General features: G+C 36.1%; 9 protein-coding genes across 9 annotated transcripts in view; 5 read left to right on the plus strand and 4 right to left on the minus strand.

Moving 5' to 3' along the window:
- Window positions 1-1,578, minus strand: part of PHYBLDRAFT_68111 (hypothetical protein) — a gene marked incomplete at both ends in the record, with an annotated part of 4,527 nt that extends 2,949 nt beyond the window's left edge. Inside the window, 9 exons of the mRNA XM_018441888.1 lie at window positions 124-142; window positions 213-240; window positions 301-455; window positions 531-576; window positions 690-778; window positions 861-933; window positions 1,070-1,107; window positions 1,222-1,321; window positions 1,396-1,578. Of these exons, the coding sequence (XP_018295118.1) occupies window positions 124-142; window positions 213-240; window positions 301-455; window positions 531-576; window positions 690-778; window positions 861-933; window positions 1,070-1,107; window positions 1,222-1,321; window positions 1,396-1,578 (731 nt within the window). The remainder of the gene's footprint in view (window positions 1-123; window positions 143-212; window positions 241-300; window positions 456-530; window positions 577-689; window positions 779-860; window positions 934-1,069; window positions 1,108-1,221; window positions 1,322-1,395) is intronic.
- A 1,556-nt stretch (window positions 1,579-3,134) lies between these two features.
- On the plus strand, window positions 3,135-7,587 carry PHYBLDRAFT_68110 (hypothetical protein; the record flags this gene model as incomplete). Its single annotated transcript, XM_018441887.1, has 15 exons — window positions 3,135-3,228; window positions 3,289-3,386; window positions 3,594-3,952; window positions 4,100-4,175; window positions 4,245-4,376; window positions 4,474-4,657; window positions 4,743-4,786; window positions 4,869-4,914; window positions 5,021-5,101; window positions 5,273-5,553; window positions 5,655-5,993; window positions 6,361-6,453; window positions 6,549-6,628; window positions 6,723-6,801; window positions 6,925-7,587. 15 exons carry the CDS (start codon window positions 3,135-3,137, stop codon window positions 7,585-7,587), a joined length of 2,649 nt encoding a protein of 882 aa, XP_018295119.1.
- Window positions 7,588-7,687: 100 nt separating this feature from the next.
- On the minus strand, window positions 7,688-9,104 carry PHYBLDRAFT_158068 (hypothetical protein). The gene is made up of 3 exons (XM_018433726.1): window positions 8,624-9,104; window positions 8,246-8,490; window positions 7,688-8,140 (listed from the first exon to the last, which is right to left on the minus strand). The coding sequence occupies exons 1-3, from the start codon at window positions 8,693-8,695 to the stop codon at window positions 7,795-7,797; spliced, it is 663 nt and encodes a 220-aa protein (XP_018295120.1). The 5' UTR covers window positions 8,696-9,104; the 3' UTR covers window positions 7,688-7,794.
- A 2,272-nt stretch (window positions 9,105-11,376) lies between these two features.
- Window positions 11,377-11,763, minus strand: PHYBLDRAFT_165575 (hypothetical protein; the record flags this gene model as incomplete). The annotated part of the gene is made up of 1 exon (XM_018435261.1): window positions 11,377-11,763. The coding sequence occupies one exon, from the start codon at window positions 11,761-11,763 to the stop codon at window positions 11,377-11,379; it is 387 nt and encodes a 128-aa protein (XP_018295121.1).
- A 385-nt stretch (window positions 11,764-12,148) lies between these two features.
- Window positions 12,149-14,030, plus strand: PHYBLDRAFT_165576 (hypothetical protein; the record flags this gene model as incomplete). The annotated part of the gene is made up of 8 exons (XM_018435262.1): window positions 12,149-12,285; window positions 12,402-12,524; window positions 12,637-12,668; window positions 12,764-12,943; window positions 13,035-13,098; window positions 13,139-13,193; window positions 13,283-13,317; window positions 13,931-14,030. The coding sequence occupies 8 exons, from the start codon at window positions 12,149-12,151 to the stop codon at window positions 14,028-14,030; spliced, it is 726 nt and encodes a 241-aa protein (XP_018295122.1).
- Window positions 14,031-14,651: 621 nt separating this feature from the next.
- On the plus strand, window positions 14,652-16,946 carry PHYBLDRAFT_158069 (hypothetical protein). The gene is made up of 6 exons (XM_018433727.1): window positions 14,652-15,034; window positions 15,123-15,271; window positions 15,374-15,461; window positions 15,561-15,666; window positions 15,749-15,787; window positions 15,874-16,946. Exons 1-6 carry the CDS (start codon window positions 14,726-14,728, stop codon window positions 16,743-16,745), a joined length of 1,563 nt encoding a protein of 520 aa, XP_018295123.1. The 5' UTR covers window positions 14,652-14,725; the 3' UTR covers window positions 16,746-16,946.
- Window positions 16,947-17,092: 146 nt separating this feature from the next.
- PHYBLDRAFT_165578 (hypothetical protein) lies at window positions 17,093-17,899 on the plus strand (the record flags this gene model as incomplete). Its single annotated transcript, XM_018435263.1, has 1 exon — window positions 17,093-17,899. One exon carries the CDS (start codon window positions 17,093-17,095, stop codon window positions 17,897-17,899), a length of 807 nt encoding a protein of 268 aa, XP_018295124.1.
- A 292-nt stretch (window positions 17,900-18,191) lies between these two features.
- On the minus strand, window positions 18,192-19,803 carry PHYBLDRAFT_68105 (hypothetical protein; the record flags this gene model as incomplete). Its single annotated transcript, XM_018441886.1, has 6 exons — window positions 18,192-18,351; window positions 18,469-18,728; window positions 18,784-18,900; window positions 19,052-19,276; window positions 19,381-19,542; window positions 19,618-19,803. 6 exons carry the CDS (start codon window positions 19,801-19,803, stop codon window positions 18,192-18,194), a joined length of 1,110 nt encoding a protein of 369 aa, XP_018295125.1.
- A 177-nt stretch (window positions 19,804-19,980) lies between these two features.
- PHYBLDRAFT_180313 (hypothetical protein) lies at window positions 19,981-20,678 on the plus strand. The gene is made up of 3 exons (XM_018438294.1): window positions 19,981-20,135; window positions 20,204-20,380; window positions 20,510-20,678. Exons 1-3 carry the CDS (start codon window positions 20,101-20,103, stop codon window positions 20,529-20,531), a joined length of 234 nt encoding a protein of 77 aa, XP_018295126.1. The 5' UTR covers window positions 19,981-20,100; the 3' UTR covers window positions 20,532-20,678.
- Window positions 20,679-25,914: the final 5,236 nt, after the last annotated feature.

Raw genomic sequence — 25,914 nt, forward strand, 5'->3', positions numbered from 1 at the left:
CTCAAAATATTTACGGGATGCAATAGTAGGCACACGGCTGCAAGAAATGCAGAAAAAAAAAATATGTCGGTCAAGAGTACATTGTGCATGCATGAGTGCATAATTATTATAATTATTTCTTACAGCTTAGTGTCATATTTGGCTATTAATAAAAAAAATACAAAGACAATTTATAAATACTTGAGCTCAATAGACATCATATTATAACTTACCCATATCCATAGTGTTATAGCGCAGGATCTAAGATATAATTAAATCATTAGTGTCTTTGTAATTCAATTCATAATTCTTGATACTTACGGCTGTGTCATCTTCATCCGGGCCTCGGCTCATTGACTCGGAAGAGTGTGCTGTAGCTTGAAGCACAAGTGGGTGGCCAATTGCAAGCGAATTGAGCCAGTAATCTTGCGTGATAAACGAAACATCGCTGGACATGCCATCCACATTGTACTCCTCTGTTTCACGAATAGACAAATCATCGGTAAGTAATCACCGATAGTAATGATTAGCAAAAAGAAAAAAAGGCTTACTAAAGAGTCTTGGAAGGATATAACTCCAGGCAGCTTGAGGGTCTCTCTATTAAAGAAATATATAATTTAAGAATTGTATATTCAATAAAGTTAAAAAAAAAAAAAGGGGGGGGGGGGGGGGGGGGAGGAGGCGGACTTGGCTGTTAGGGTTTGACTTACGGTGCCATTATCCCAAGCAAGGACAGGTAAGAGAACCTTGATACCTTTCTTGTGGAACTGTTCGACTAAACCACGGGTTCCAAATGTACCTGAAGATATATATATATATGTGTATGTATTGTTTGTTGATTAGTATTTGTTATTGTACCTTTGATAACAATGCTGTCCTACCTCCGGGAAGGCACCGGAAAAAGTCTTCTGTGTTACGACTGTCACATCCCATGTTGGGGACTGAGGGCCAAATCTTCGTTACCGAAAAAAAAGAAAGACGTTATTCAGGGCTCTTTGAATGAGACAATTCAGGAGAGTAAAAGGAGAAGGTGTAAAGGGGGGTGGAAAGGAAAAAGGGGGAATATGAGGGGTGGTTGGCGCTAACTTACAACAACAGAGTCTATTTGACCATAACGCTCTTCGGTATCTGTGATGCAAAGTAAGATATATACACAAGGGTCAGAAAATAAAATAAAGTAAAATAAAATGTATGCGTACAAATACACACGCAAATCGTATGTCTATCTATATTTCAATTTACCTTTCAAAAAGCGGTCAACGGTGTATGTGTTGGTCTTGTAATCGTACAAGAACAGATCGTGAGCCATTACATGTGGCTGAACATAGCTGGCTGTTACCCACTATATATATATATTTAGTAGAAAAAATGTTAACCGAAATATTTACAATTTGCTTTAATTAATTTTTCTTTTACCTCCAGAGATGGTACATCATGACCAGCCGTAATATCATCTTTTGGAGCCTTTTCGGATTGTTCGCGACGCCATTTACGCATAGCCATGTTCCAGTGAGCAAATTCACGTGGAGAGGTGGGACCATCAATCTGGTGAGGACGCAGCTTGAGATTGTACTCTCCGGTCAAAGGCTTGATAAGCATTGTGCTATAGATGGGATGAAGGAGTTAACTGAGTAAGGTGAATAGAAAAACTGGAAAGAAAGAAAGAGAGCTATTTGACAGTAGTTTATATACTTTCCAAAAAAAATTAGTGTTTATAATCATTAGAAGTATCACAGACTTTACTATACCTTAATATAATATATTATACTCTTCTTCACAGTATAAATATTGCTGTGCTATAAAACCAAGAGAGAGAGAGAGAGAAAAGAGGGGTGATGATTACACTTTCTGTGGTGGCAAAACAGTTTGTGATTCTGTGTATGTATGTATGTATGGGTGTATGGGTGTATGGGTGTATGTGTACAGATGTGTATGCAGATCCAAAAATAAGCTGACAGCCGTAACACTATTGAAGGTCAAACAGACGATCAAATAACTAGACTTTGTCTCGATCAATAAACAGTTTGGACATCTTATTTCCACTGCTATTATTTTTGTTGTTTATTTATTTTATGCACCAACAATAAGCTCAACGCCTCTTCTAAAACAAATTCAATATTAACCCCCAATTCTCCTATGTGCTATCTTTTATTTTTACTTTAAGTGAAAATAACAACAAGATGTGTGTGAGGCCTGTTATAGAAAATAAACACAAAATAAAGCAATAAATACATCCCTTGATTCCTTGATTCCTTGATTCTAGCCTTTAATCGTACATGCAAAATCTTTCTATGGATATATGGCTGCTATATATCTATACCTATTACATCTCCATGTATCTCTAAATGTCTTCGAGAGAGTGTCCTAGATGATAGATACGCCTAATTTCTTTTTTTAGACGATCTGCTTAAAGGTAAACCAAAATAAAACCAAAATAAAAACCGGCAGGTTACTGAAACACTTTCCAAAAAAGAAAAGAAAAACAAAATCCCTTTGCTGTTTTAGCTGACAAAACATTGTAAATCCAACCACCACTAAAAAAAAAAGAAAGGCCAAAAAGAGTTTATCGAATTGGAGACAGTGAAGAGCATGAAGCTGATATTAATAATATTCATGTTCATAGTAAAGACGCTTTGTTTTTTTTTTAAAAAAAAATAAATAAATTTAAAGACATTTGGCAGATTAAATATTAAATATTAAATATTAGATATTAAATGAGACATTTATTTATTTATTTATTTGGTCGTTACATTGGAAAGATATTTTTGGTCTTGTAATTAATATTAGATATATAAATGGGCTCTTCATTAACTCGTATCTATAAAGAGAAGGGAAGAAAGCAAAAAAAAAGCTTATAAATAATTTTATACAAAAGATTGCATTAAAGAAGTTGTACTTCTTTACAGATATCTTTAGACAATTCTTTACTTGTCACAAATAGCTTTAGTCAACTTTCTTTAACAAAAGACACTCAATCTCTTGCAAAGATATCCTCCAACTTCGTTCACAGTGACGACTTTGCTTTTATTAAATTCAATTTGCATTGAACAAAAATTAAATAAAATTTAAATTAAATAAAATAAAATAGCAAGGCCTTTTATATATATAATATATATATATATACAGATTGACATTATTAAACCACACAATTATCAATGACAGAACCACGTACAATTGTGGTGCTGGATGGTCATCCATCTACAATATCATTAACTGTTGCCCCTCCAGATCCTAATCTTACTGGTTTACGTACGTCTAGTTTCTTCAAATCAACAATAATGATCAGCAAAACTGACACATAAATCACAGCACAATTACCACCATTCCCATTATGGTCATCAATTGTAGATGGTACACTAGGATTTTGTCGAATTGCATGGGATCTTTGTAGACCAGATCATGCACCCGTAAGCGAATTTTCAATAATACACCAACTCAACCATGCATGCATATATATATATATATATTGCATGTTACAAGAATGATCGTGATCATTCTTCTTTTTCAACATTTACATTACTGTTACAGATACAATAATAATAATAATAATAAATATACATGCAGAAAGAAATAAAGAAATAAACTTTTAAAACAAATAAAATAAAATAAAATAGGTTCAAGTGCTTGTAGCCAAACAAGAAACCCAAGTACTTAATTCATGGCGAGATATCGATCAAAGTCTTGTCAAAGTCTCTAATGGTTTCCGTGCTGCTCAACCAAACAGCCCTCTGTTGCCTAGTGACAAACCGCGTCTGGCGGCGGCCATCAAGGACGCATTTATGGCTCTCTTGTTAAACAAAGGGCCGCCTCTACCTCCATGGCGGCGGTTTAGAATCGTCCTCGTAATCCTACGCAAAAGACCAGACGAGGTCGGATACATGTACCGAGACAATGAAGACGACAAGGAAGCAGTCAATTTGAAGAGTCTTGTGTTTGAAGCATTGCATACATTGGCGCCTGACAAACTATCAACGTGAGTCTACAATATTCTTTTTTTTTAAAAAAAAGAAATACATATGTGCATATGTACATACATACATATACATATACATATACACATAGGTAAAATGAAATGAAACGCCAAATGACTTGTTGTTGTTGTTTTTTCTGATTTGCATAGGATCAAACATGTACAGGTGGATGTACTGAGGCTACTTCCGAGTAATGAATCTCTTACAGACATGTTGCCTTGCCAGGTATTGTATTGTATTTTCATTTCATTTCATTTTCATAATTAAATGAAAATGATTATTGATTTATCTTAGATATCTCCACAACTGACATTGTCAGTCTACAACGTACCAAATGGAAGACATGATCTTCATCAGGCCATGATCAATCTGGCCCAGCAATACTACAATATAAATCATTTGCTGGTTTCTAACATTCCCATGAAGGTACAACCAAATCTTAACTTTTCTTTAATAACTCGAACTATTATACAACTATTTGATTCTTAATTGTTTATCTGTAATAACCGCCTTAATATCATAGACCAAGGCAGATCTGGCTCATCCCAACCAAACTACAACAAAATCCGTCGAATTCTATTACCAAGCCGGTTGCCAGCATCGCCTTGATCCTAAAACACCTACATCCGAATCAAGACTTCATCATCCAGATTTCCTCAAAGAGCGTACCACAAATCTCTTGTACTTGAAACGTAGTAAGCGCTCAGGTAAAACAAAAACAAAAACTATATACATTTATATATATATATATCTGTGTGTGTTTGTGTGTAAAACTCAAGAACATGTTATTAGACAGTGGATGGTGCACCTGCATGCATGCAATTTCTCCTATCAAAGTAAGTTTTCTTTTTCTTTTTCTTCTTCTTCTTTTGGTGTATATATGTTTGTAATAATATTTTTTTGAAACTGCCATGATAGCCTTCAGATCCACCTACAGAAGTGTTTTTGGAAATGATACTCAAAGGTACGTTTGAATTCTCTTTAGAATCCTCAAGAGTTATAATACAAAAAAAATGAATGTCCCTAAAATCTGTATATACATATATACATATATACATATATACATATAGGAAGCTCGTCTTATTTGGTGACAGCAGAAGCCCACGAGACTAACAAAAAAACTTGGACTCACATGTTGATGGAACATCAAGGTACACCTTTTTGCTTTATTTTATTTTATTTTATTCTATTCTAATTTGATTTAATTTAATGTAATTTAACATATATATGTATGTATTTGACATTATTGGCGTATAACAATCTATTCTAATATACGCACCGCTTTCTTCTTGCTTTTATATGTGTGCTGTGTGCTTATCTAGGGGGGGTTTATTTGAGGTGTCTTGATCGCCAAACTGAGGCGTTGTTTTCTAAAGCAGAAGGTGTCCCGATCAAGCAAGATCCGGAAAGACACAATGTAAAACAAGAACCAGATGGTGGTATAGGTATAGGAGGAGGAGGAGGAATAACTCCAATCAAGAAAGAATTATTCGTAAAAGATGAGTTTGGACCACCCGTTCCCATTATTGAGGATCGTCCCTCTGTTCCTGTCGCTGTTACTCTTCCAAAACCTGCTGTAAATGTGTCTGCCGCAACTCTCCAAGTAAGTAAAGACTAAACATATAATTATTAAAACTAGATTTTAATTTCATTTTAATCTTTTCTATATATATATATATATATATATATAAATATATAAAAAAGGAATTCATGGATAGTTGTGTACGGCCATGTGTGTTTGAAAGCTATGAACAATTCTTGGGTGTATCTGGACCAGGCAACCCATGCGAATTGGTGCCTTTTAATCCTTTTCGTTACTCACACCAAGACACCTTGCCGGCTCTTTTGAGTACGATGGCTACAAAAGACAACAAGGTTTTTACAAACCAATACCTCGAACGAGCTGCAAGGTGGCGTACTTGCATGCGAGACTGTAATGGCACAGACAAGTTTCCGGTTAATCTTGAGGCGAGATCTATTGCCTCTTGTTCTGTCGATGTTTTGAACGGTTCACCTCTCGGAACCGGGTTTGGCGTTGCTTCTGTAAGTAATAAAGAAAAATATAAGATCGTAGCTTTTCTTTTTTTTTTTAATTATTAAGATGAATATGAACCAAAAAAAAAACCTAAAACAAAAAAGGTGTATCTTTAAACAAGGGGGGCAGGAGTAAAAGAAAATAAAGAAGAGGAAAAAGAAGAAGAACAAAAAGGGGTGAATGGAAGGGGTAAAAGGGGGGCAAATTGAAAGGGGAGGAGTAGGGGTGTGTGTGTGTGTGTAGGGATCAAGAGCTAAGAAATAAAGAGAGAGAAAGAGAGGGACGGGGGGTGGTAGTCTTGTGCAGATAAGTTCTGTTTTTATTTCTCACGTAAAAAACAAAAAAAATCAATAATGATAATATCAAAATCTATAGGGGCTTGTCAATGATTTGTTTGAACAGTTGGAGGGAATTGTTTTACAAGACCAAATTCGAGACATGCAGGCTGCAGAAGGGTTGGTTGATATGGTAAGAGCTGTGTGTGTTTATTTCTTGGTTGTTGTTGATGGCATTAATAAGTCTGATTTTTGTGTTATTTCTGGCGCACTTGTAAAAAAAAAAAGCTTATTGATGAACTGTCAATGGCACTTCGAGGTACTCCAAAAAATGTATTTCCAAAATCACTTCGTGGAAAGCCAGTTCAGTAAGTTATAATTTCTTTCTTTGATGTTTGTAGATTAAAAGAAGTCTAAATCAACTTTTTTTTTCTTATATGTATTTATGTATCCAATATGAAGGTTATTAGCCAAGAAGCTCTTGCTTGCTCTGCAACTGGTTGCCAAGAGATTTATGGACAACTCTCCCAGTCATACTATTGTGGGTTATAAGCTTTTAAAGCTGATTATTTATTATTATTTACACTAACCCTTGAACTTACATATATATATATTTAAAAAAACCCGTCATTTTCCAATCTTTGTGCATGTGTATCTGTAACAGTTGTGTACTCGTCTTTTGACAATGATTACTCAAAAGACGGTTCCTAAAGAACAACAAGAGCAACTGCCTGTTCAAAAGCCTGTCAATACTACCCAGCAAGATTCTGGAATTGAAATGGCGTGGCGCCAGAGCCAGCACTACCAAAACATGAGCCACCGTGAGAGAGAAGACGCTGTTATTACAGATGGAATGGACAGTAATCTCAACAAAGATCAAGGGTTCAAGTCACAAAACCGAGGTCAGCCCGGAATTAATCCTCTTTTCCGCGGTCGTCGCGGTAAAGGGTTGGATAACACAGGGCCCGCCGTGGGCAATAATAATAATAATAGTAGTATTGGTGGTGGTAATAATAATGGACCTGACAAGATCAAGTATCCTGGTCCATCGGCTATGTACAAGTCATATCTTGATATGGCACCACCTACTATTGAGGAGAAGGCAGCCGAAGAAGCCGAAGAAGAAAAGGCATTGGGAGTACCCCAAAGTATTCATTGGGCATATTGGAAAACTCGCCAGATCCGGAAACGTGGGTTCCGTGAAGAAAAGGATCCCTACGATGGCACTGAATTGGTTCACAAACAAGGAGGAGGGTGGCAAAGAGCCAAGAAAGAATTTGATAGTCGATTGCCTGTTCATGGAGGAGAACAAGGCGAATTGATATAATAAACAAACAAAACAAAAAAGAATAGCCATGGGTTTATACTATACATAGACGCATCTATATATCTATATATCTATGTATCTATGTATCTATTTCTACTATGCATTTTGTAATTGTATTTGTGTTCGTATTCATATATAAAATTACACATCTCATTTGTAAAAAGTAAAGAAAAATAACCCTAAAAGTAAAGGTCTCAATTTTTGACATTAGCCCATTGCCTGACCAAACGCATTGGAGGCTGCATTCACACCCCAGTTAAGATTAAGGGCTGCCTCTGCCTTGGGTGGTGGTGGTGCTTCGGGATGTTCACGCCAAAAGGCGACTTGTTGACATATGTGACTATTGACAAAGGATGAATATATCCAAGTGAAGCAAGACATGCATATTGTAATCAATCCAAAAATCAGGTATCCAGCCAGCTGGGCATGTCCAATGTCAGATCCTGTTTCGACTACGATAACCTTGACCACAAAACCAATAACCAACATCATTCCCCATGCACCAGTCATGATTCTCATGTCTGTTCTAAATCTTGCTGCGTGTGTGTAGAGCCTGTTGATAATAACAAGCTTATCAATTAATCAATATACATATATATATAGATCACTACTAAATTAAAAGACCATATCATATCGATAGTCTCTTATTGTTATTTACCAGTCCATCTTTTGAGCCTTTGTTTTTGGTTTTGTATTTCCGAGTCGTTGGTCATCGTGTGCCTGAAGAACTTCGTCTGCTTCTTGACGGGGCATAATCTGACTTGCAATTTGGTACACCAATGGTCGGACTTCAAATGATCCGAAACGGATTGGCACAAGAGACAATAGACAGAATAAGCCAACCATAAGAGGAGTTATGGATTCACAAATTGTGGCCACTTGTTCACTTGGCTCAGCAATAGACTTTTTTTTATTTCTTTAAATATGAGAATACAATAGTAAAATGTTGAAAGGGGAGACTTACTATTATAATTACCATTATTGCTATTGTATATATATAGATAAGAAGAAGAAAAGAAGAGAAAAGATGACATACCACAATGCCAGTAATGAGGAAACTAATTCCAGCAACTAAGCCGAGAAGATCGAGCCTTCGTTCCTTTGCCATTCGTCTGAATAAATACCAAGAGTTTTTGCATATTTAATTTTTTTATTGTTTTGCTGATAAGAAGTATAGACTCACGTCAGAACACTGACTAGAGGTGGGGAGGATGCTACAACCATGGCCAGCACTTGGCCAATGATCGGCCGTAATAAGTGATACAGTAATATAGGCAAACCAATGTCCCACAGAAGCGCAATAAAAAGGTTTAAGCAGGGACGACCTGAAAAGAAAGAGAAACTAAAGATATCTTGGACAGTTCCGAGGTCCATTGGGAGGTCCTCGTCTTGTTCACCAAGACGATGTGTCAAGGGAACAGTATCTTGTGAGACCTCCTTGCTCACCATGACTGCTTTGTTCTATGACCTTTTTTTTTAAAAAAAAAAAAAGAACAAAAACAAAAAAGAAAAGAAAAAAGGGGAGAAATAAAGAGGAGTGTGGCAAGAAGGAGTAAGGCAGGAGGTGATGACGTCAAGGAGGTGTGTGCGTAAAAATGTGGATAAATGTGGATAAATATGTGTTTGCGTGATCCCCGGAAGTCGGATAAACCTACTATGATCATATTGACACACACAGGGTAGCTTGTAAGAGCCAATGCAACTTTGTTACGATACTATTATGACGAAGAAGGTTCCAATTGTATGGTGTATATGCCCAGGTTACTAGCTAGTACAAATCTTTTGCCCGTAATGGAGGCTTTGTAACAGGGGACAATAGGTAGATATCCAATCCAACAGTTAGGATAATTCAAATAAGATTGATTTAATTGGTTAGGCGTATGAGAGGGGGATGATAATCTGCTGTCAAAATATGGAAAACGGGAAAGAAAAGGTGTTTTTAACAAAGTAATGGAGAAGAAGAGGATGCTTTATTATTCTTTGCTAAACGTCCTCTGATAAATGGCCTACTATGCACTGCCTCTTAACGTTCATGCTTTATTGTTCATTCTTGTATTCCGAGATAGAGGCGGCTGCCAGCTACCATAGCCACTACCATAACCGCTACTACGCCCACCGTCTCACTAAGACGGTCTCTAATGTGACTCAAGATTTTGTATGGATGATGGAAAGTTTGCCATTCAGATCATCAAATCTTTTGGTTTGAGAGTAAGGAGGATTTTTCAGGTTAAGCAAGATATGGCTTATAATCAAGAGAAAAAAAGGCAAATTCATTCTTGAATAGAGCTTACAGCAAGAATCATTATTAGAAAACAAAACAGTAGCTACACTATACAGCTAAATCAGCACGAAATTCAAAAGAATAATATATATATATATATATTATTTCAGTATCTGACAAGAGCAACATCTGCTTCGAAAGGCCAAACCATCAGACGAACAACCGGTTTTTTTCTTGTTCTTGAGGATACTACCCATTTTTCGGTTGATATATTAAGACAGTTTCCTTTGATGATCATCTTTTTTTTTTAAAAAAAAAGAGATAGGCACAGACCTTTAGGAAAATAAATTAAAAGTGAATAAGCACTCAATTGTAGCCTAGAAGCCAAATGTTTTTATCTTTGCCTTTGTCAAGCAATTGACTAATTAAAATCTTACTCCCACATGTTACAAAGACCATTAGAAAAGTTACTATATAAAAAAATGTAAAGGATGGGGGGAGGGGGGGGGGGGGGGTAGGGATCAGACATGCTAAAAAATTATTGAGTAGAAATATACACTACGGTAAATAAAGCTAATTAAAAAAAACCCCCATAAAGAAGCTGCCTGAAATTAAAGATGAGCTTGTCTGCAAATAAACTATTTCAAACGGAACCTAAAATATTACTATGTCTGAGATGAAAAAAAAATCGGTTCTGAAAAGATTCAAAAACCAAGTAAAAAATATGGGGTAGACAGACGTAAAATATCTAGTCAAAGATGAAAAAAGAGCAAAATAAGTTTGGCCAATAGAATTAATTTATAACGGTCCGCACTTTTTATTTTAGTAAAAGAAAAAAGGAATTAAACTTGGTTCAAATGCATATTATATAAAATCCAGGTGCTCATAGATACTGTTCCTTTGATCAAAAGGGTGATTTTCATAATCTAATTGGCAAATAGAAGAAGACCAGTTAATCATAAATATTTTTTCTTTTTTTTTTTAAAAAAAAAAACCTAATCCAATGATACGACTTGGATTTTTGGAAATTTGTTTCATCTTTGATTAAATATTTTCAGTTGTCTACCCCCCAGATGTTAATATATGTATATATATGGAAAGAAAGAGGAGTGTGCATATGAATGTGTGCAAATGTGTGTGTGTGTAGATATGTGCTTGTGTAATCCCCGGACGCCGGACAAAACAACTCTCTATTCCTATCACTTTTATAGATATGATCAGAGTGCCATTTTTGGTAACAAATGCCCAAACGGGGTTTTTAGGTAGATTAAGGTATACAAGGGATTCTTTCTTTATTTATTTTTGTGTGTGTGTGCTTGAGATTTGAAGTATGGTGTTTTCTGTGCCATCAAATATTTGTCTTTTGTCTATTTTTTTTTTTGGCTAATGAAGCTCGTATATCGCAGTAGAATCAATGCAGTCCATAAATTCAATTGAAACATCTTTAAATCGAAAGGTGTGAGGAATAGAAGCCTTTCTGTAAAAATAATCCAAAAGAGAAGTTTGTTGATTACTGAAGAGTATATAGTGTTTTTGCTGCTTATATTAACTTCTTTTTTTTTAAATTTTCATCTGATAAAGAAAGTGATGCGAGTATTGATAATAGTACTCATTTCAGTATTATTTGGTGAGAGTATTTTCGGCTTGGAAATGACTGTCTCGTCGTCTTTTCTGGCACAGGAGTACTCATAAAGATTGGCTAATTGTTTTATGCCATCCAATTTCATGATGAAGCCAGGCAGCTCGAGGATTGATTTTGGAACTTTGATATCACCAACTTCAAAGACAACATAAAAGCCATCGTCATGCAATGTGCACAGATATACAGCCACATGATGTCCTATACCAAAGAATATAATATGTAAGTGCATTTCGCAATAGCAAACAACAAATACCCAATTCACCAGCTGTATGTAATAAAACGATATGCTCCATAGCTTAAGTACCAATAGCATCCTAGCCGAATGTACACAACCTTAACAAGTCCAGATGCATATCAACAGTAGAATGAACAACTTGTCTTTGGCTGACAATGCTACTACACCCATCAGGGTATTTATTACCCGATGCCTCTGTTGCTTTGTTTAGCCTAGTTATGGAAAGCCTGTTAGCCTGTTAGCATTTTGACATGATAATCTGATGATCTTTGCGTTATTTCGCCTACCATATGTACATCAATTTTTTTTCTGGATCATGAAATAGAGGAATGAGAATTTTGTCTAGATGATTAGTTACCAATTCGAACTCTTTGACCTCTTCATCTATGAGAATATTGCCAGGTAACTTGTTTATATTATGTATTATAGGTTAGACCTCCAAACAGAAACATTTTATTGAGTAATGTATGTTGTCCTTACAGGTTTATCAATATATCAATTATCCTGGAACCCAATTGATCGACAGCTTCGTATAAATTATGGAATTTTACTCAAGTGCTTTGCGATCAGATTTTTCATTTACGCCCTAAAAAAAAGGATGTAAGCTGTCAAAGTAAGTTAGATATCATTATCGTATGCTCACTCTGAATATATTGATCGACTCAGAGAATAAGCTCTTCTCCATCTTTATATCTTGGCTAACATATCTATTTAAGAGTTCCGCGTGAAGTTCTTGAATATTGTCGAATCCAATTACATTTGTCAGTGCTTGATCATGCTGGTCTTTTCGCAAAAATACTGTGTGATATAAAGCTCCAAATTGATGTCATTAATACTATGTACTTATGCATAGTGTATATAAACATTTTTACAGTATTTCATGAATATTGGCGTTAATATATAAGCCATAGGATATTGCTTCCTGGTATGCTTTCATTTGAAACTTTTTAGAGCCAATGCTAAGATTGTAACCATTCTTCAATGTATGTGGTTAAGGGGAGATTGGAAAGCAAAACTTGCACAAATATATCGGCATATTCACCATTTAATGTGTATGCAATTTGATTATCCTAAGAAGACGACATTTTGATTCTACCGAACCACAAACTGGAACTTATTTTTTCGGCACTGAGTAACTTTATCTGGCCCCTAAGGGTACTTAATGTTCGTATAAAGACTTTATTTTGTGCTTTGCAGAAAAAAAGAATTGGTTGGGATCAGTTACTAGTTGGTGCTTTCAAGCTCTGGCAATATACATGTAAGAGAAAGAGAAAGGCATGATGCACGTAAGAAGGCCAATACATAGTAGAAATATCAAACAAGTTTGCGTCACAATTTATTGACAACAGCTCCTAATGATATTTTGCATAGCCAGCTATTGTTTATGCAATGTACCTTTTTTTTTATGGCCAAGTAGGTCTAAATTTAGGGCTACTAATTGAATATATTGTAGTTGCCAGGACACAACATTTTGCCCTGGAGGATTAGAGAAAGACACCGGGCCTCGGGTATAGCCTGATCAAGTAGAAACGTCGGCCGCGTAGGATCGCCGAAAATAAAAGGGAGGGGTCTGCTTATTCGGATAATTGTTATATAGTTTCAAGCTGATGGCTTCAGCCAAACCTATTACAAGTATGTGTGATACGCAACCACATCTGACGTCAGTGCACAATATGAGATAATTGCGTGTACGTACGTGTGCTTACGTGTAATGTGTCAGGTATTGGAATAGCCTAAAAAGCATGAAAAGAAATGGAGAAATTGCTAAACACTTTGTTACAGATATCTACCTATCAAATAGTGCAAGACGTTGTGTAGTTTTCTTAAGAGTGTCTAAGATACTATCGATAGCTAAATTGTATTAAGTAAACAAGTATTTTCCATTCTCTTTAATGAAATTTATTATTATTTTTGGTGATCTTTGTTTAGTTGATCCCAAGAGCACTCTAGAAAGGACTGTTTCATACCTTGTCTAATTTCGTCTTGTAATTTGTATCAGCAAGTAAGGGGGCCTTCTAACACGGCTGTTAATATTAAAGTGCACACGGGTTGGAGTTTTGAGGAAAGCACAGGTTTTGTTCGCCTAGTCTGTGATAACTCTTTATGTTTCATTTCCAATACATATCCCATACAAAACAGTAGATATGGTTAAGAGAGTCAATGATTACATTTGACGTTATCGTTTTGTCAAATTTAGCCCTTCCTCCTTTTTGATAAGGTTTTATTTTGTTTGTTTGGTGAAAAGAGCTTTGATTGTTATCAAAAGAACAAACAAAGCATATCTGGAATGTGCCAGATTAGCAAAAAAACAATACGATACGATATCATTAAATGCCCGTCGTTAAAAATTTTACCGTGTTCCTTGTTCCTTCTTGCTCCCTTACCTCTTTGTTTATATAGACCCAATATGTAGATACCTTTTATTTTATTTTTCTTGTAGGCTTCAAATAAATAAAAGAAGATATAGAAGAAGAATGGAAAAAGGCAACCGAATTTCCTATTTTGTTTTTGTATTATCAATCTTGCTACACAAAACGAAAAAGGGAATATTAATATGTCCTTGTCAAGATTTTCTTGGTTTTTTTTTTCTTTTTTTTTTCTTATGCTTTGATGTACCTTTATAGCAAAGTTTCTAACCCAAGACTATCAAGAAGAAAGAAGAAGAAGAAGTCTAGGGCAACTAAAGATAAATGTCTAGTGATATTTTGAACCAATCTTTAATTTGTTTCAAAAATTGTGATGATTTCTTATAAATCCAAGAAATAATAATCAAAAGAATTTATCCAATAAAATCTTCCAATCGTCTCAACTTTGTTTTTGTTTCTAGGTTATAAATCCTGTACGACACATATGATTTAAATCGGTGACTAGTATAATTTTTTTATATTATATTTTATAAAATAAAAGGAAATTTTATATATATATATATAAATTTTGTTCTTTTAAATTTTTGATTGACGGTTTATTTTTCGCTTTTTACTATTTTTCTTCTTCTTTTCTTTCAGTCTTATACCTCACTCCCTACTACCACTTACTAGCAATGCCTTCTATTGCCTCTATTGCAAAATTGGCAATTGGAGCTGCTATTCTGGCAAGCGCTGTTGTGGCAGAGCCTCAACTTGTACTCCAGCAGCAGGGAGACCTTTCCGCCTCATGGGGCAACGTTCATGATATCCTTCAATCTTCTGTCCAGGGATCCATTGAGACCGCCAAGAAGATGTTTGGAGACAAAATCGACGAAGCGCGCCATTCGATCAAAGACTCCTTCAAGGCATTCACCCACCCTGCATTCCCAGAGTACGGCATGCGTTACAAGGAACCAGCACTCTGTGACCCTGATGTTCGCCAAGTAAGGATCAAACAAATAAGATTATGTACCTTGGCTAACCAAATAAATAAATGATTAATTCGTCATTTGTTGCTATTGCTGTAATTAGATCAGTGGTTATCTTGATGTCGATGACGACAAGCACTTTTTCTTCTGGTTCTTTGAGTCCAGAGATAAGCCTGCAGAAGATCCTTTGGTTCTCTGGTTGAATGGTGGTCCTGGTTGCTCGTCTTTGACTGGTCTTTTCATGGAACTTGGGTAAGTCCGCAGCAATTTTGATTCATACACTAATACAACCCAACCAACTGATTAACTAATTAACTGAATGACTTGCTCTTTATGTATTTGTATTTTATATAGTCCATGCACTGTCAATCTTCCTGGCAATGACACCATCCCAAACAAATACTCGTGGAACAACAATGCCAATGTGATCTTCCTTGATCAGGTATACCTTTTTCTTTTTCTTTGTAACACAACAATATATTTTTATAAAAACAAGTAAAACTAATATAATACTTTTTGGTTCGAACACAATTCATTGCAGCCAATCAATGTTGGTTACTCTTATGGCTCCAGAGGTGCATCCAACTCTCTTGCCGCAGCAAAGGATGTTAATGCATTCTTGCAGTTGTTCCTCAAAGAGTTTTCTGGTAAGGATAAACATTTAAGAGACATATATATATAGTGTGTGTGTAAATATCTAATATTTAATTATTATTATTATTTTTACAGAATATTCCCACCTTGACTTCCACATCTCGGGTGAATCATGCAAGTCATCTTTTTCCTCACAAACCCCCCTTTTTAATTTTTTAATTTTTTAATTGTCTAATTATTTTTTATATATAATAATATAGATGCTGGCCATTACATCCCTGCTATTGCTGGTGTCATCAACCGTCAAAACAACGGAGAATACTTGTCTGCTAGTCTCCAGACCCAAGCATCCACCTTGTCTACCATCAACCTAAAGAGTCTGTTGATCGGAAACGGTCTGACTGACCCTCTTATCCAGTACAAGTACTATGCCCAGATGGCCTGTGATAACTCGTATGGCCCTACCTTGGACCGCTCGACTTGCGATCAAATGGAGGCCCAATACCCTGCATGTGCCCGCCTGATCGAGAATTGCTACAAGTCCAAGAGTGTGTTTGCCTGTCTTCCTGCGGCGATGAAGTGCAACAAGGACCAGATCCAGCCTTACCAGCAGACCGGAAAGAACCCCTATGATGTGCGTGAGGACTGCAAGGGTGGAGGAGGACTCTGCTACGAGATCCTCGATAGTGTCCAGACTTACCTCAACCGTGAAGACGTCAAGAAGGCAGTTGGAGCTCAGACTGAATCATACGAGAGTTGCAACATGCAAATCAACTTCCGTTTCCAGATGGCCGGCGACTGGATGCTTCCCTATGTGAATGAAATCGCTCCTCTTCTGGAGGACAAGATCCGTATTCTCATCTATGCAGGCGATGCAGACTTCATCTGCAACTGGATGGGTAACAAGGCATGGACCCTTGAGCTGCCCTGGAGTGGCCAGCAGGAGTTCGTCTCGGCAGAAGATGAAGATTGGATCTCTGAGATCACTGGTGAGAAGGCCGGTGAATTGCGTACCACAGAAGATGGACTTTTTGCTTTCTTGCGTGTTTATGGTGCCGGACACATGGTTCCTTATGACCAGCCTGAGCATGGTCTTGACATGCTTAACGGATGGATTCGTGGTTTCCGTTAAACTACAAAATTAAAAAAAAAAGTTTATAGCCAATAAGCTGTACAAGTAGTACACGTTGATAAATTGTATTTAAATAAATAAATATATAATAAAAGAAGAAGAAGAACAAGATATCATATTTCTCATCCAGAATGTTAGACTCGTACCATCTTCCTATATTATTTTTATATAATTATATATATATATATATTTAACCCCCTTTTACTATTGCTTCTCTTTTTCTGAGTAGAAACCAATATATATTTATATAAGATGTGTAATAAATAGGGGAATTATATTCCTCTCCTTGGTTCCTTTCTTTTCTAATCATTCTTACTACTATTAGTATTGTTACTGTTGTCGCTATAATGGCCTATATCACTTCAATTGGGCTCTACGTACCCGAATGGACTTCTTTTAATGTCGGTCTATTTATCCTGGGCATTTGCCTGTGCTTGAGTGCCGTCGCAACAGAAACATTAGAGCCGACCCCTTACTCAAAGTTTGGGAATCGACTTGTTGACACAATTCCTACCCGGTGGGCTATGTTGGCCATGTACCTTCCCAGCCTTTTGGTCTGTGCCCTGCCATTCGATCATCCCCACTGGCCCTTTTCTCGTTTTGAATGGATCCATACCATCACATTCCTCCATTTTTTCAAACGTCTGATTGAAGTCATCTGGGTCCACCGCTACAGTGGCAAGACCAATATCGTTACCACAGTTATAATCAGCTCCACCTATACGGCCACATCATTTTTTGATCTATTGGTTGTCAGCCGAATGCCATCGAGTGTCTTTTCATTCGGCTGGGGTCTTGCTGGCCTGATCCTGGTTATCGTCGGCGAAACGACGAACGGATACCATCATTACCTGCTCAGACAGCTCCGTAAAGACATCGTAGACACTAAAAGCAGCACCAGTAGTGCCTATCGACTCCCCCGCGGTGGTTTGTTCGAGTATGCGGTTGCTCCCCACTACTTTGCCGAGCAATTGACCTACCTTGGGCTGATCTTTCTCAGTCAGAACGTGGTTTCTCTATCGATTAAGTTCTTCCCCATGATTTATCTTACTCTCCGAGCAGCTCGCACACATGAATGGTATTATGATAATCTGTTGAAGAGTGAGAAAATCCTGCTGGCTTCTCGCAAGCGTTTGATCCCCTTTGTATGGTAGTTTCATTTATTTATTTTATATATATATATATATATACGTATCAATACTTATACACACATTCACACATTCATATTCGCATTCATATTCATATTCATATTAATATACACATACAAACGTCTATATATAATTATTCTGGAATTCAGATTTTATTCTCTCTTTTTTTCTTTACAAAAAATAAAATAACATTTAAAACATTTGATACAATGTACAACATTCAAGTCAACAAAGTAACACAATTTACTCGAGGAATTCTCAGTATACATTAATACAAAATATAATATATAATAAAAGATCATACGGATACATACACAACTCTCAATATCTCGGCTACAATATCAGCCGACGTGAGATGAGTAGATGATAATCTTAGGCGATGACCAAACACCTTTTCAGCTGCAATGCTAACTAGATCTGGCGTGAGGTAATCTCTTCCAAATATCACAGCCAAAGACCTTTTGTTTTGTTTTTTACATAAAGTATGGTAAAAAAATATACATATAAAAAAAAGTTTATTTATCTATATGTATATATTTTTTTTTGTATATTGGTATCTTTACTATTAAACTTACTTTGTAACAAGAACTAATTCTTGAGAAGCACGAGCTGTTAGTCCACCAATAACCAAAGGATGTGTTCGTACACCCACTACAATATCCCGAATGTAACGAGAGATGTCAATATCAATATGAACTTCCGCTGCTCGGTCTCCCAACTGTTTTATTTCTTCCGATTTTACAAGTGCTGCTCGTCTGCCCAAGTGGAATCGACCAGAGCTTGGAAGTGTTTGGGTTGATTCACCAATTGTATAACTAACAAAAATACGATCCAACTTTTTTTTTTTAAAAAAATAAATAAATATATATTAATTTTTGCAAATTACTCACCAATTGAGCTGATATTAAGCTATGGTTGTAGTCTTGAGGCAAGACAATCAATAGAAAGAATGGTCTAGGAAGATTGTAGCGAGTATTGGCCAAGTTGAGTTCCTTGGTCACTACCAACTATAATAAACCAAAGAAAAAAACAATTAGAACTCAGATATAGACACAGGCAACAGGTACATTATAGAAGCAAAATGAAAAAAAAAAAGAATCAGAAAAAAGAATCCGGTTCTATAGATGCTTTTGTCTCTCTGTCCTTGTTTCAATTTACCTCCAAGAGAGCAGCTTGAATGATTGGATTGGCTTGATCTAAAGACTGAACAATCATACACTGCGGTAATCGATTTATCTGAGGCCGTTTAGGTTCCTCAGCTTCCCATCGATCCCCTCTAGATCCCATCTGTTGTCTTTTTGCCATCCGTTCTCGTTTCATTGACAATGTAAAATCTACTGGACTAATAGGGTGAATTGGTGTATCCAGGTCTTCTTCAGATGTCTATACACACACACACGCACACACATGTGTGTGAGTTTAAGAGAGAAAATAGGTATCAATGCACAAATCTAATATATTAGCATAAACCCCTTTTTTCTTTCTACCTTGTGATGCTTTTGTGGGTCACGAGACGTACTTGGTGCCTTTGGATGAAAATGTTCTTCATCTTGAGTAGATTGAAACAGAGCTTGGATGAGATCAGCCGAGGATTGATTGGCATGACAAGTGATGTTTGCAGTAGTGAATCCAAACAGACAACGACAGATCTATATCAATACCAATATAAAAAAAATTGTTTTGGTTGGAATCTACCATCTGTAGTCAATGTTGTTCTTGCAAACCTGTGTTGCCATGTGTGCGACTTCAGGTAGACGATGAGAAGGTGTTGTTAGGATTGCATGCTTGTCTCTGCCGGACATTAGGCACAGTAATACAGATATAAACAAGTCATGACTAAATGAAAATCCAGTCTGTCGTTTGAGTAGAGTCATTCGTTGCTTAATCCATTCTTTGGATGAATGCGACATTAAAGACCAAATAAAGAATTAAAATCAAAAAGAGAATAAATGATGTTTCAATTTCAAGTTGATTTTCAATATATCTAATCTAATTATATAATATATTTATTTAATTTATTTATTTATGCTCGGATTGCATTAAATAAGGGATATTTTTTTTTTCTTTATTTCTTTGGCTATTTAATAGATTCTTTGTTTTTTTTTGAATTCCTTTATTCTTTTGCATTTTCATTTCTTCTTCTTCTCAAGACATATACTCTTAATTGTCATCATAGCCTAACCTTTGGAATATTTGATAACTTGATAATGCCCAAGGGAACTATTATATCACCAAAATTCTGGTAAATAACCCACTTGAAGATAGAGTGTAAAAGGTGATTTTTCTCAAAGATATAAAAACCTGGCCTAGGGTACTTCCGGTTTTATTGGTTAGTGGTGCGGCCTTGATATCTAGGTCCAAAACATCGCCGGTCCAGCCAAATAATTATGTTCTGTCAGGAGAAAAACTTGGTGACCAAGAAACCCTTGAGCGTGTTAGAAAAGATTGGAGAAAGCGTAATAATGGTATTGGATTACGCGATGTAGAGTAAGTTTTCCCTTTTTTCTTCTTCTTCTTTTTATTATTATTATCACCCACAGCCAAGGCTCCCCAATTCATTCCCGAGGAAAATGGCCTGTTAATTTTTCATGATTTACTAAATATATTCCTTTGTAGTCGTAGTGGTGGAGGTGTCTAGGAAACACAGATATCTATATATACTTTAAGTCCTTTCTTCTTTTACTTTTACTTTTTCTTTTACTTTACTCCAAAGAGAAAAATGTATGTTATCTGTGTTTACAAATTCACAATAGTATGTCTATAAAATGCGAAATGAAAAACAATTAGAAATGCACGACCCATTTTTCAGATGTATCTATATATGTACATTTATATGTACGAGGGTCTTAATTACCTTAATTCCTCAATATTGTCCATATCCAATAATACTAACCAAAAGAATACATTTAGTACATACATTACATATCTAAAAAAATTTGAAACAATAAATGAAACCAAATGAAATTTACCAAGATCTCTCTTTGTCAATGGCTTCTTTGTCAATGGGCATGTATTGCGTTTTCCTTCCCAGCTTGTCAAGCATCGCACCCAGCTATCATATCTATTCATTATAGTCATTGTTTAATAAAGATTAAAGTCATTAAATGCATTTATATATATGTATATATCTTTTTGGTTATCTTACCCCATAACATGCCCGTATTTAGACAGAGCTGGTTTCACAACTTCTTCAAGTGTGATCGGATCAATGAAACCAGGCAAAGGATGATTCTCAGCCACAGAACCATCCTCATCATCCTCATCCTCATCATTATTATCATCCTCATCCTCATTATTATCATTACGCTTATGTTTCTTGGTATCAAATGAAGCCTTCCATGTGTAGGATGAAGAATCTACCAACCCTGCCGCAATAGCTGCAGCCGTAGGTCGTCTACGTCGCTTACTTTGGCGCCGTGTAATAGTAGGCTGTGTCTGAGCAGGCTTTCTTTTTGCTGATGATCGTCTTGATGCTGCTCCGGATTTACCCTCCCCACCCTCATCATAGTCATCGCTGTCCTGTTCTTCTTCAGATGACGATGTTTCTGTTTCTGATTCTGTATCATACAATGCACGGCGCCTTTTCTTCTTTTGAGTAAGGTCAACTGGTGGAGCTGTAGAACGTGTGATACGTTTGACTGGGCCAGTATCTTGAACTGGTTCTGGAGCTGGAGCTGGAGCAGGTGCTGGTTTTTTAGTACGGCGTCCTGGTGTAGACTTTGGAGTAACCTTGGGAATGGTACTTGTATTATTATTACTATTACTATTATTACTGTTACTGTTACTACTACTGTTACTACTACTACTACTACTACTACTACTGACATTAGTATTAGTAGTAGTAGTAGTAGTAGTAGTAGTAGTAGTACTATTGCTAGAAGTAGCAAGAGATGTGGATATAGAAGAGGTAGAGGGTTTTGGAGAAGTCACAGACTCTGATTCATCAGAAACACTTTCGACTGGTTTGTTGTGTGTTCTAAATCCCTTTTCAATGTGTCCCGTGGAGGTCTTTTTGTCAAAAAGATAGTGTGATTTTCCACGCTCGTCAATAACGTAGTTTGGGTCCTTGATCTTCTTGGTTTCAACCAGCAGTCGATAATAATTAGAGCACTAGGTGTATGCATAAGAGTGCAAATGTGAGTCTATAGCTATGTGCGATTTTGGGGAGATCAAGGCTTCTGTAAATTGATTGGAATTTTCTGTGCCTTACTTGATAACCAACTCTACCAGGAATTTTGATTGAAAAGATACCCCATTGACCATTAGCCCCCACCTCATCCAATCGTTGATGAAACAATTTCTTCTCAAACTAGATATTGATATCGATATTAGTATTGATAATAAAAGGGTGTTAATGAGTTTGACAGCTCTTATGTATGATATCTTTTGATCAATTAATAATTCTTCTCTCTCTTTCTTCACTTGCCTCCGTCCATTGTCCTTTGCGCTGTATTTCTCCAGGAGCATTGAAGCGATAATAATAACTGTTTGGATTCTGGTCAATCATCTGATAAGCCCTAATTCTTGCGTGTGACCACCCTTCAAATGCTTTTTCTGGATCAACATTATGGTTCTGGACTTGCTGAAGTGCTTCGTCTAGTCCCAATCGACCTCCCATTCGATATTGCCTATATACATATATATTAATTTAATTTAATTTAATTTAATTTAATTTAATTTAATTTAATTAGATTTAATTTAATATAAGGTATTTTCTATATAATATGTAGGTTGCTTCTAGCTCGTTCTATATACTTTTTGGCAATATCTGTTGCTGTCTTTTTGAGTGTCTCGGATCGTTTCTTGATTAATTGTTGATAGGCTACCCTTTGAGCAGCATTCATGCTAGGAGCTATAAGTAAAGGACATGAATATCATAATTATAAAGATCTATCTATCTCTCTCTCTCACTCTCTCTTTATATTTTTATATATTATATTGTATTATATAACCATATATACTGTGTGTGTGTGTGTTACCTGTCTCTTGTTTGATATGGTGGTAGTTTGATGCAACTGTCTTTCTAATCTCAGTCAAATACTCTGGCTTTGTAAGACGATAGATCACCTCATCCTTGCAGAAGAAACAAACAAACAAACAAACAAACAAAAAGCTTATTATTGAGCCATAGAAAGAATATATACACACACACACACACACAAACCTCATCCTGGTTACAATCCTGGAGCATTTCTGTGATTTCCTCTTCGTTCACATGATCAAACATTTGTCGGATTTTGACAGACTTGCGATTCTTTTCACGCCTTTCAAACTCTGCGAATTTCCGCTGCTGAAGGGCAACGCGTTGGGCGATAATGTCGCGCTCTTCTTCTGTAACTTCTTCACTAAAAAAACTCTGTTTGCGAACCGTCTCTATCTTTTGACTACCAAAGAAAAAGTAAAAGAGGCAGGTTAATTGATAATTATTACTAAATTTTTTTTTGTTGTTGTTGACAGAATATCGTACTTTTCGAATAGACTTTGAAGTGACTCCTGACCATCTTTATTGACAGTATCAATTGTCAAAGGACCTTGTTTGTGATCTCTGAGGCGTTGCTGTTGTCCAGATATCAGTCTTTTTGTTTTTTTTTTCAAAAAAGAAGAGAGCAAGTGTAAAGACAAAATGGTGCTCTTACTAATACTGAGGCAACACGAATACAATCTGGTATCTTGACACAACTCCAGTGTATCCTTTGCTTTTTAGGGACTGGTGTTGATCTTGGGCTGCATTCCATAGAGTCTCCAAGACAGGCTTCAAAAATACAATAGAGAGAGAGAGAGAAAGATATTGATAACGAGTTTTATTATTATCATTGTTGTTATTTGTTATTAATTACTAGTATTATTTATACACACTGACAGACCCCATTTTGACTTTCAAAAGAAGAAAGGAAGAAAGGGTGGAGTATAGAGTGCAAGATGGTCTTCTACCTTCGATAAAGAACTTTGACTTGAGTTGCTTCTCGTCTGAAAAAGAAGGATCTGATTTCCTACTAGTACGTGGTGGCATTTCTCCAAAGAGCTTAAAAAGGCAAAAGGGAAAAGGGATAAAAAAGAAAAGAGAGATGAAAGGGGAAAGAGAGAAAGAGAGAGAAAAAGAAGAGGGCTCATTTTCATCGGGGGGGCTCTCCTTATTCATTCATATATATTTATATATGAGTTTGTTTTTTAGTGATTATGCCCATGCCCAAAAAAATAATAAATTATTATTCTTTTTGCCTTTCGGGTTACACATACATACATCCGGGAGGCACAGATGAAGAAAATTATAGATGGTGTTACGTTCAAAATTCCTAATTTATGCGCTACAAAATCCCAGTAAGAAGAATGATACAATTCTATATATCCTGTACTATTGAAACAAGACCAAGCCTTCTATTAGACTCTGATTATTCAAGGCTATAAAGAAAAGATAATTTATCTGTAATCACTAATGGTTCTAATGGTGCTATAATATCTGCTCATCTCCATACTCAGAAACACTAATGGCATATCTTATTGTTCCCTAGACAAAATTGAACCCAGACACCTGTTGCCACATCATTATAAACAATGTTGAAAATTGGGTATATAGAATAGGAGTCCAATAGAGAAAATGATCCGATTCTTTTAATACTTACTGTATTGCACTATATGATTTTATGGATAAGGAGAGAACAAGAATTGACATTGGACGTGTCATTCGAATCAAATAATTCCAATCTTAGACGACTGGCTATGATCTTTATCGTCCAGACCTGTCTTGTTTTCATAGATTCGACTTTTCATATATATATATATATATACATATTAATGAACTACTCTGTAGAGTATTGGGGCACGTTGTTTCAAGAATTTAGACCATGGAATTGCTTGAAAATGATTCCATTTGATTAATCATGGTATTCAGTTAGTCATTGTCAAGTACACACATGTATCAAATAAGGGAATCATTCACTAGGCACTACTACCAAAGACATACTCAATAATCTAACTCACAAACCAAGATACTATCTCTTTTTATATGTATATATATATGTATATTTGTGGGTTTCATGATTATCATTATTTCTTCTTTCCTTGATTTAGGGGTCAACAACTTGCTCTGTCCTTGTGCATACCGGAATGCAATAAAGTTCAAATTGGGGTACCCAGTAGTGATTAATCTACTTTATTAAAAATAATATATGTATATGTATATGTATATGCTTTGGATACTTGCCTAGGCTTATGTGACAAACTACTAGTCGTATGTGAATAACCAATCTCTAAATAATAGTACCAATATCACTACCTGAACAATAACAATAATAAAATAAAACTTGCACCCCTTCCCTGTCTTTTTATTTTATTTTATTTTATTTTATTTTTTACTTCAGTCTCTCTCTCTTTTTATTATTATTATTATTATTATTTAATTACCATTTCTTACTCTATCCACTCATTTATATACGAATAATCAAAATGCTTCAAGGCATTGATGACCCTCCCCTCTTTACCCATGATACGCGACAAATCTTATCCGATCAACTAGATCCTAGAATAGAGCTCGAATACAATAAACTTGTCGACACATGGACACAGCAGCTCCTCACAGAAGGTCCCCAGATCGATACTTCCGTAACTGATGCCCAGTCCATCAGATTTTCATGTATGCGTCTAATGCACAGGTATCTAGATCAGCAATGGATCGACTCTCAGCAGATGCTCCAGTGCGCACAAGCCTGGAACTCTTATCCTTCCCTCAGTCCTGTTGAGGCAGTCCACACTATGAATATCCTCAGTCTACGAACCATGCAACGCTCAATAGATGCCCGTCGTGAGTTTCTTCATGCCCTCGGAGACGGTGTTACCGATCACAGATCCATCTTTGATTTAAGCTTGCCACTATCCTCAAATTCCCTACCAACCACATCAGCTACAGCAGCAACAATAATAGAAACGCCTTTTTCTTCTTCCTCTTCTAGTAGTAATAGTGGTGGTAACAATAATAGTACAACCATTCCTATCCCAATTCCAGCCCCAGCTCCAGGAACTCCAGA

Source organism: Phycomyces blakesleeanus (genome assembly GCF_001638985.1).
Source record: "Phycomyces blakesleeanus NRRL 1555(-) unplaced genomic scaffold PHYBLscaffold_5, whole genome shotgun sequence".
Classification (NCBI taxonomy): domain Eukaryota; kingdom Fungi; phylum Mucoromycota; class Mucoromycetes; order Mucorales; family Phycomycetaceae; genus Phycomyces; species Phycomyces blakesleeanus.

Excerpts from the sequence above, each read along its gene's own strand:
- PHYBLDRAFT_180313 (XM_018438294.1), top strand. The coding sequence starts at position 20,101 with ATGCCCAAGGGAACTATTATATCACCAAAATTCTG. Across the intron at positions 20,136-20,203 it reads ATTATATCACCAAAATTCTG|GGTACTTCCGGTTTTATTGG; the intron begins GTAAATAACCCA and ends AACCTGGCCTAG. Across the intron at positions 20,381-20,509 it reads ATTGGATTACGCGATGTAGA|TCGTAGTGGTGGAGGTGTCT; the intron begins GTAAGTTTTCCC and ends ATTCCTTTGTAG.
- PHYBLDRAFT_158068 (XM_018433726.1), bottom strand. The coding sequence starts at position 8,695 with ATGGCAAAGGAACGAAGGCTCGATCTTCTCGGCTTAGTTGCTGGAATT. Across the intron at positions 8,491-8,623 it reads TCCTCATTACTGGCATTGTG|TCTATTGCTGAGCCAAGTGA; the intron begins GTATGTCATCTT and ends AATAAAAAAAAG. Across the intron at positions 8,141-8,245 it reads AAGGCTCAAAAGATGGACTG|GCTCTACACACACGCAGCAA; the intron begins GTAAATAACAAT and ends TATTATCAACAG.
- PHYBLDRAFT_158069 (XM_018433727.1), top strand. The coding sequence starts at position 14,726 with ATGCCTTCTATTGCCTCTATTGCAAAATTGGCAATTGGAGCTGCTATT. Across the intron at positions 15,462-15,560 it reads ATGTGATCTTCCTTGATCAG|CCAATCAATGTTGGTTACTC; the intron begins GTATACCTTTTT and ends AATTCATTGCAG. Across the intron at positions 15,667-15,748 it reads GTTCCTCAAAGAGTTTTCTG|AATATTCCCACCTTGACTTC; the intron begins GTAAGGATAAAC and ends TTATTTTTACAG.